We start from the raw sequence: 9,357 nt of genomic DNA, 5'->3' as shown, positions 1-9,357 counted from the left end.
CTCCCGGGCCGCGCGCCATGGGCAGCCGCCGCTCCGCGCTGAGCTGCCTGTAAGTCCCCGCGCCCCCGTCCCTGCCAGGCCCGCGACCCCGCGCCCTCGCCGCTCACTCCGCGCCCCTCTCTCCCGCCCGCTTTTGTCTTCCGCAGGCTGTTGCACTTGCTGGTTCTCTGCCTCCAAGCCCAGGTAAGGAGCTCTGCGCTGAGGTGGGGGCCGGACTGGGACGCCGATTGGCAAATGTCGGGCAGGGGCAGGAGGACGCACCCTGCGGCCAGGACGGCAGGGCTGGAGCCACCTTAGAAACCCAGCTACGAGCTACCTCGTGGAGGGAGCTAAGAAACAGAGAGGTAGCGCCCTGCCTAAGGTCACACAGCAAGTGAACGGCGAGGCTAGAACGCGGGGCCTCAGAGTCCAGCGCTGTCTCCCACGCATCCTACAGGTCGGGGTGCACCGGGACTCTGCGGGCAGTCACACCTGGCCGCTGAGGAAAGAGGCAGCCGGCTCGGAGTGTTAAGTTGTCAGGAGAAGTCTGGGTGATTGCTGCAGGGAACCTCACCCGGGCCCTCTGGGGAGACTTGGCCAACCCGGCCAAGCAATCTGGCGCCCAGGCCCTCTGCGCTCTCAACATTTGCTCCGTAAATTTGTCTTTATAAATGTCACGGGGCAAGTAGTGCTGCCTCCCTACTTAAAAGTACCCTGCTCCTCTAGGAAGGCCAGGTGGGGACCTGCCCTGGTCAAGGGGCTTGCTCCCCTCTTCCAAGCTGGCCCGGAGCCCGGGGTGTTTCCCAACAGGTGGGTCTAGATCCTCTTTCATCCCGGGCTGGGCCTGCCCTACTGTCTTAGGTGGGGGGGGGGGGCGGTGGCCTGAGCCGGTATGTTGGGGGCCCAGCTTCTGCCGGCTGCTTGGGGCAGTGGAGGGGGTGCGCAGGGCGATGGGGGCCGCTCAGGCCCCTGGGCAGAGTATTATTATAATGGAGTGTTGTGTATTTTTCAATTTCCTAAAGGTAACTGTTCAGTCCTCACCTAATTTTACACAGCATGTGAGGGAGCAGAGCCTGGTGACAGATCAGCTCAGCCGCCGCCTCATCCGGACCTACCAGCTCTACAGCCGCACCAGTGGGAAGCACGTGCAGGTCCTGGCCAACAAGCGCATCAACGCCATGGCAGAGGACGGCGACCCCTTCGGTAAGGTGGGCTGCGGTGCACCACTGGCCGCAAAGGTAGCTAGTGGAACATGACCCGCTGCTGGCAGTCTGTGACTGGACTGCCTAGTCCCATCTGCGCTGGCCCGAGGCCCGCAGCCTCCCCAGCTCAGAAGGGAAGGAGTTAAGGCAAAAAAGGTGTCTTAAGGGTTGGCTGGAGAAGAGGGGGCTGGGGAAGGGGCCTTTGGGAATACTCGGCCCGCAGGTGCCCCTTTCCCTGCCCAGCAGACAAGAATGAATCCAGGAATCTCCCTTTATACCTCCCCCCACCTCATACACCCCTCCTCGGCTGCAGGTGGACGTAGGGGCTTCAGGGGGAGGGGGCCCAGATTTAAGGGAAGCTCTTGAAAGAGGATATGTGGCCAGGGCCCACAAAAGGAGAGGGGGAAAGAGGAGAGAAATCCCCCCAACTCTACCGGCTTGGAGAAGGGGGTGCTGTGAGCCTTTAAAGATTTAGATCAGAAGGGTCGATTGTACCTGGGGACTAGGCTTGAAAGGGTCCCTCCAATTGCCTAGGGACCCCAGCAGCTAGGGCAGGGCTCGCAGCTCCCTATGGGGTGGTAATTCCAGGGAGCCACTGCCGGTGGAGAGGCTGAGGACTGATTGATTTCTAAAACATTCAATATTCCTGCCTTGAAACTGGGCCAATTTCCAGAGTCCTGGATGCACCAAGAGAAAAGCAAACCCTCTGGGCGGCGGGTGTTGTTTTTAGAGAACGATTATTGTGAGTTTAGAAACCTTTAAATAATGACCAAGTTAAACAAGCATGAAAGGAGAGGGGAAGACTCTATTAAAATGTAATAAAAAGGTGAGGCATTTTAAGAGCTAAGAAGAAAAATGAAGAATGATATAAAACAGAAAAAGAACAAGCCTTTTTTCAGATGTGGCGTTTGAAAGGAGTTGCAAGTCTGTAAATGTTAAAAAAGAGGTTCAAGATTGTTCTCTATGAATCTCTGGAGAGACCCTTGCGTCTGGCAGAGCGATTAAAACTCTTCTTACTTTCACCTTTTTTAACATTTCCTGAATACTTTCTCCTCTTCTCGAGCCAGTTTGGGGGATCGAGTATGTCTCGCTGCATTTTTTCTGCATCGACGTAGCTGACTTCCCTTCAAAGCTGGAGAAGGAGACATAATTTTCCTGGGATAAATCTGTCACTGGGGTGGAAGAATAGGTTTGAAAATGTTAAGCTTTCCAAAAGCCCGGTCGGGAAAGCCGCTGTAAACTGCGGCCCCAGCTCCCCAGATCCATCCGGAAAGGAGAGTGGGGGCTCTCGGGGTGGGGATGGGGGTGGGGGGCGGCCTGCCCTGTGGCCCAGCACCCCTCCTGGGCTGGCAGGGCCGGCCTACCATCCCTTTGTCCCGCCAAACTGGCTGCTTGCTGCCCGTCTCAGCTTCCTAGGAAAGGGAGCGAATGCCTGGCTCCTCCCGGGTTTGCTCCAGTGGAGCAAATGGCCCAGCATCCTTGGGTTTCGAGAAGGAAAGGGGAAGCTAAGTGGCAACAGGGGAATTAGTCCTCAGAGTTCAGAGTTCTGATGTCCATTTCTCTCCTTAGAAGTACAGGAGGCTTCCTAGGTTCCTTGGTTCCTGTTTGCAGTGCAGGATACACCTGGAGGCCCCAAGAGTCAGAGCAGAGGCTTGGGGTGTGGAGCCAGGACAGGAGGAGTCTGGGGGAGCACAGCACAGAGATCCCAATTGCTTCTTCACGGAACCCAGGGAGGAAGAGAGGGACCCACTCCATCCCTAGCTATCGCGTGTAGCCAGAATCCTCAGAGTGAGGTCCTCTCACTCTGTCTCTATCAGTGTCCTTAGAAGCAGTTGCTCCTTGCTCTGGTAGGCAGACTGGGAGAGGGGTGAGCAGCCTGGCTTGGTCCAAGAGAAGGCAGGCAGGAGGGAAGGTGACAGTTGCATTTCCCCGGCTGACTTGGGACCAGACCGGGGGGACTTGGCCATTGGGTCCCAGCGTGGTGCCTGTGTGAATGGGGGGAAGTCACAGGCTGGGCAGTAAGGCTGCCTTGCTGACCTTGGTGCCACCCCTCCCCTCTGATTCGTTTCAGGCACAGAGAAGGTGCCAGTGTGTCAGTGCTGGCTGGGAACTGCTTTCTCCAGGAGGGAAGAGGCTGGGCCCTGCAGTGGGGAGGGCAGGAGACCCAGCCCCTTCTGCCTCATCCCAGACAGCTAACTCAGCCCCCTCCCTTCTTGGGGACAGCCTCAGAGGGAGAAATGTGCTCTGGTGGATGGGGACTGGGGCTACTGTGGCAAGTTGGCTGTCCAAAAGGGGCGAGTGGGGAGGAAGGCACAGAATTCAGCCCCATCTTCTGATTTTCTAGACTTGAGAGGCAAGCATACCCGATTTTCTCCTCTGCTTATTGACAGAAAGTGTTCGGTCACTGAGGTGAGAAACCCAGCTGTGATGGGGGTTGATGGAGGAAAGACTATTGAGTGGTTGATTTCTGGACTCTGGGGCTGGGGACAATGGTGACAGGGAAGAAGTGGGGAAGGACATGGTCCTCTCAGCTGGTGTCGGCCGTTTTGGAAAGCAGTTGGCTTTGGGCTGTATGTGTAGGGAGGGCTGGCTCCATCCCTATCCCCTTCTCAGCAGACAGGGCTGCTGCAGGGCCGGGGAATGGCCAAGGCTGAGTTAGAACCTGAAGTGGCAGAAGCAAGAGACAGTGCTGTTACAAACGGCCTCAGGCCTGGAAGTCACTGCTGCACCTGGGATGTTGGTCAGGATCTGTGAGGCATGTGCACATAATATTTCGAGTTGGAAGGAACCTCAGAGATCTTTTGGTTAGCAGTGGAACACTGGTCAAACAAAATTTTACTTGGAGCCTCGACATAAAAATCAGCTGTCTGGTTTAAAAAGAGGATGGGAAGAATCAGCTTTTTTGATTGGATGGCCCCAAGACCCTTCTGCAGAACCCAGTTCGTAAACCATGATCTCATTCAAACCCGTCTGTAAACCCAGGTCAGGAGCCTGAGGCCCAGAAAAGAGACTTCACTTTCTCAGGGTAGCACAGCCCATTGGTAGCACCTCTTGGGTGCCTGGCCCTTGGAGTGGTGGCTGCTGGAATGTGACAAGTCTGCGGGCCAGGTGGGGTAAGGACATGGAACGGTGGGGGTCAAGGCCCTTTCGGTAACCCCCCCTCCTATCTTCCCCAACAGCGAAGCTGATTGTGGAGACAGACACCTTTGGGAGTCGAGTGCGAGTACGAGGTGCTGAGACGGGCCTGTACATCTGCATGAACAAGAAGGGGAAGCTGATCGCCAAGGTGAGGCCCCGGAAGGAAGGTGGGGCCCTGGGACCTGGGGAGACCCTGGCGTCTGGGGAGTGGGCTGAGCTGGCTGAGCTCCTCCACAACAGTCTTGTGCTTCCCATCTCAACATGGTGGGCAGAGAGACACAGAGCCATCTTGGGTTACCTAATGATTGGGGTGGGGGCAAGGGAGGTGAGGGAGACGGAAACTGTGTGAGGGACAGAAAGCTATAAAGGCTAAGAAGGAAGAAGGAAGGCTAGGGAAGGGGCTGGGGGTGGGGGGTTAGTAAATTCCATATATCTTTTTAACAAATCGCCAAATTGCTTTGCTATTATGTCCAATTACATGGTACCAGCATTTGGAATGTTCAGTAAGCCGCAGGCCCAGCCCCTCAGCCCAGCTCTGAAATGGCCCCATTAGTCACGGCTCCTCTCCAACCTCAAGCTCCCCTCTTTCTGGGCTTCTGGGGCTTGGGGCTCAGAGCCTCCCCACAGGCCTCCCCTCCCCCATAGGGTGGCTGCCCTGGGGCCAGGAGCCGGAATCCTGAGGGGCTGAGGGGGCAGGTGGGGAAACAGCGCTAGCAGCTCTGGCCAGACTGGTGGGCAGGAGGCCAGAGCAGGCAGGGTCTGGGCCCCTCTCTCTACCTCTCTGTGTTGGGGCCCAGCCCCTCCGTAGACAACCATGTGTCACTGCTGCCTGGGAGGACAGGAAGTTGCCGGGTGGGCTGCGGGTTGTGAGGGATTAGAGAGCGGGTGCCCACCTCGCCATCTGCTGGGGTGCCCACCTGCTGTCTGGGGCCGCTTGCCCTCTGCCTCTGATGGGGGGGCTCTGCATGGAGCCCAGTAACGCCATGTCTGGCCCCCCTACCTGCAGAGCAACGGCAAAGGCAAGGATTGCGTCTTCACGGAGATCGTGCTGGAGAACAACTACACGGCCCTGCAGAACGCCAAGTATGAGGGCTGGTACATGGCCTTCACTCGCAAGGGCCGGCCCCGCAAGGGCTCCAAGACGCGGCAGCACCAGCGCGAGGTCCACTTCATGAAGCGGTTGCCCCGCGGCCACCACACCACTGAGCAGAGCCTGCGCTTCGAGTTCCTCAACTACCCGCCCTTCACGCGCAGCCTGCGGGGCAGCCAGAGGACTTGGGCCCCAGAGCCCCGATAGGTGCCTGCCTGGCCCCTCCCTGCAACTCTGAACAACGGAGACTTTCATCTTGATGGGAGCAAAATAAGAGAAACTCGAGCAAGATGAGATCTGCGCTGCTGAAGGCTGGGGAGGAGCTGGGGGAGCCCCGGGTTCTAGTTGTTGATAATTGTTTGCTGTTGGGTTTTTTTGTTTTGTTTTTTTTTAAACAAGAGAGGCTCTATTTTTGTATTCCACTTGACTGTGGTGTCGTCTGTCTATTTCACTCAGAAAGGCCTGTTAGTGGCCTAGACTGGGATTCTGGCAGGGGATTCCCTGGGGAAGGGTGGGTAGGGGAGTCTTGTTCTAGTCTAGCAGAGGTACAACTGCATCCCCAGCACCCACAAGGAGAGCTGGCCAGGCAGCCAAGGACTCCACTGCACCCTCAGGTGGACGCGGGGAGGAAAGGGTTGGGACTTAGACCAGTTGTTTTAGGGGTAGGTGTCAGTGGCGGGAGGTTGTATACTAAACCCGTTGCTGTCGAGTTGATTCTAACTCATAGTGACCCTATAGGACAGAATAGAACTGCCCCATAGGGTTTCCAAGGAGCGACTGGCGGATTTGAACTGCCGACCTTTTGGTTAGTAGCCAAGCTCTTAGCCACTGCGCCATCAGGGCTCCATTAAATGGTTGAAATTTTTTTTTAACTTACGTATTAAAAACGTGTGTTGAAGAGAGAGTCCTGCCGGGGTCACTTCCCTCCCCCACCCTGCTCCAGCAGACTGGCAGCTGGGAGATGTGGCATATCAGGCCCTTGGAGCCTTCATCCAACCTGATTGTGTGACCCAAGCCTGCCAGCCATCCCCGTCATTGTCACTAGAGGGGTTGTTCTGGGAGGACGGAGGCAGGGAGGGGCAAGAAGTCTCTTAGCTGGTCCTGGGAGCTCTCAGACATGGGCCTCCTCTCTCCTAGTGGGAGTTATTGCTCACACTTCCCTGACCACATCAATGCCGGAAATGATGACCCTTTTGGGACCTGGCAATCACGGATTCAGCAAGTCTAAAAAACAGTGCCTCTATCTGTATTGTGCCTACGTAGGTCTTTGTGGGGGACAGGTTGGAGATTCCTGAGCCAGTTCTTTTTGAGTATCAGGCTCCAAAATACGAATGAAAAGAGCTGCTGCCAGGGTCCAAGGTGGGGGCATGTAGGAGGGGAACCTCCAAGGCTGACGTTGACAACTGTAACACAGAACAAGCATAAGCTTTGGGAGATCTGGGTAGAGAGGCTGTTAGCAGAAGGTGCTGAGCTCAGGACAACGCGGGACTGTTTTCCAGGAAGGATGACGTCCATCTCTGGAGAGATGGGCCTATTGAGTAGGAGTTGAACATGGGATGGAAAAGGAAGGGATGCTGGGCTCATAGTCTAGTGGAGGGGGGAGTGTAGAGCAAACAGTATATACTATAGAATATATCAGACACTCAAGCCAGCCGTGGCCAGGGAGAGAAGCAGCTGATCATACGTTGGCAGGACCAGCCTGTGAGGGAGGACTGCTAAGGAGTCAGGAAGACCAGGTCAGCTGGGGTAGAAGTGGAGCCAGTCATGGTAGGGTAGAAGGCCTGGGCCATGGTGTGTGTGTGAAGCAGTGATATCCTCATACCACAGAGGGCAGACTCACCATACTGAAGGAGAGTCCAAACCCAGAGGAAGCAGGTCTCCTGAGATCAGAACTGGCCCCATCTTCTTTCCTGAGGTTCTCACTCTGGATGCTTCTGCTGCCTTCTCCAAGTGTGCCCCTGGCCTGGTCCCACAGCCCAGCTGCTGGGCCAATTCGGAGACCTCCAGGTCTCTACTTTTTGGAACCACTGATGGGTGGGTAACAGCCCAAGGCTTCCTAACAATGTGGGCTTCCCAGAGTTGCAGCCCCAAGCCCCAGGTTCAACCCATCCAGCTGGATCCAGGGCTCCACGGAGAACCTTGGAGTCAAGAGGTTAGGGATACACTTCGTCTGCTCCCCTCATCTCTCCTGGTCTGCCATGGTGGGTGAGGGGCTCTGGATAGACTGGGTTTCTCCTGGTGCATGGATACTGTGGCTGGGAAGAGGGGGTTCTAGATATTTTTCTTCCAGCTCCCCCAGCTCTTAGCATCTCCTACTCCTCTCCATCCCTTCCCCTCCCCCTTTAATTAATTCTAGGTGAGCAGCCTGGCTTTATTGTGCAAGGAGCTGGGGGTCTCACTGTGGGAAAAGTCACACCTTCTGAGCAGCTTCTGATGCCATGCAAATGAAGAGACCGTCCAGGAAACGCTTTCATCTGCACGGCCGCCTGTCCAGCCCCCAGCCCAGTAATTACCCACATTTCATTTGTTTGAGAGTAATTCCAGCCACAGGGTAGGAGGGAGTCTGGGGAGGGGGGAGCGGAATGTCAGGCTCTCTGCTTGTGATCCTGGCCACAAAGTGGGGCCAGCCTGGGCCAAGCCTGGTCACTGGCTAGGCCAAAGCTAATCCTCAAGCCTCTAAACCGGGGATGCCTGAGTACCCCTGGGGGAGAGGTGGTATTGTGCCATGTTTGCTACCAGGGAGAAGAGATGGCCTGCCCAGAAGGCCAGATCTACCTTACAGAGAGGAGAGAGATGAATGGGGGTGGGGGGTAAGATGTGGACAGGAGTGTAGAGATCTGGTCATTGAGGCTGCCTGAGGTTTTGGGAAAGGGTGGACTCCCAACAGGATCCCAAGCCTGTGACCTATGGGAGCAGAGTCCAGAACCAGTGGGATTAGGCTGGGCAAGGGCACCCACCAACTTGTTTATGTTTGAGTTGCTGCCTCCACAGAGCCCTGGCTAATGGGGTTTTACAGCCCACTCAAGCTGCAACTGGCCAAGAATCAATCATTACCAGCACTTAGTGGTTTGATAGTTAACAGCCTGAACTGAAGCCAAACTGGTTGTTAACTGTGATAACAACTGATTTCAAGGGGTTATTGCCGGCCCAATATGCTCAGCCCATTTATTTCGGGGAAAACAAGCAGGGAACTGTTGCAGGTCCCAGAAAAGGGAGGAGGACCGGTCTTTCCTCAGCCAAAAGGCCTGCCACTCTGTCTGGGAGTTGGTGCTGGCTGTGAGGGCCCCATGGACCTACTGAGGTCTGCATGGAGGCTTGAGCACTGAGCCTCACTGAGGACCCACGGGCAGGCCCAGGTGATCCACGCAGAAGGCCTCTCTTCTCCCCAGCTCTGGCCTCCTCCTGACTCTCCGCCTCCCCTCTCCTCCTGTCTTATAGCAGCACTCCCCATGACACCCTCACAGGGACTGACTACCTAGGAGGAGGGGCCCGTGCTTAATGGCCAGGCCTCTACTTGTCCCCACTCAGCAGGTGGGGTGGACCCCTCACCCATCCTTAGGATGGCTCCCAAAGCCCTGCCAAGTCCAAGCTGAACCTTGCCTTTCATTTCAAAGCCAGCAAAGACTCCACCCGGGTCTTGACTAGAAAGAGGGAGTAAGGGCTCTCTCCTCCCACTCCACGTGTCCATTCCTACCTTCTAACAGCATTCTAGAATGCCGCTGCTGCTGCTGCTGCAAAGGACCTCAGAGGTCTCTATAGATGGGCAACCTGAGGCCAGAGGTCACGCGTAGCTGGTGTCAAAGCTAGCACCAGAAGTCAGGTCCTGACCCCAGACCCAGTCTGCCTCTTGAGGACCATAGGTTTCTCCTCATTCTATTCATTCATTCAGTAAATAGTTATTGAGTGCCTATTGTATGCCAGGTTCTTGTTCTGGTACAGAGGACAGAG

General features: G+C 56.0%; 1 protein-coding gene across 4 annotated transcripts; it reads left to right on the top strand.

Moving 5' to 3' along the window:
- The first annotated feature begins 8 nt into the window (after positions 1 to 8).
- FGF8 (fibroblast growth factor 8) lies at positions 9 to 5,815 on the top strand. 4 transcript variants are annotated; one of them, XM_004370056.1, is made up of 6 exons: positions 9 to 49; positions 147 to 183; positions 706 to 789; positions 1,002 to 1,182; positions 4,361 to 4,467; positions 5,326 to 5,815. In XM_004370056.1, the coding sequence occupies exons 1-6, from the start codon at positions 18 to 20 to the stop codon at positions 5,614 to 5,616; spliced, it is 732 nt and encodes a 243-aa protein (XP_004370113.1). In that variant the 5' UTR covers positions 9 to 17; the 3' UTR covers positions 5,617 to 5,815. The 4 variants fall into 4 exon arrangements, with proteins under 4 accessions (XP_004370113.1, XP_004370114.1, XP_004370112.1 ...); XM_004370057.1 differs by having other exon boundaries at positions 1,035 to 1,182; positions 5,326 to 5,812; XM_004370055.1 differs by lacking the exon at positions 706 to 789 and having other exon boundaries at positions 1,035 to 1,182; positions 5,326 to 5,812.
- The last annotated feature ends 3,542 nt before the right edge of the window (positions 5,816 to 9,357 follow it).

This window comes from Trichechus manatus, unplaced genomic scaffold, assembly GCF_000243295.1.
Source record: "Trichechus manatus latirostris isolate Lorelei unplaced genomic scaffold, TriManLat1.0 scaffold00007, whole genome shotgun sequence".
NCBI classification, from domain to species: domain Eukaryota; kingdom Metazoa; phylum Chordata; class Mammalia; order Sirenia; family Trichechidae; genus Trichechus; species Trichechus manatus.
This window is presented reverse-complemented; position numbering and strand designations above follow the sequence as displayed.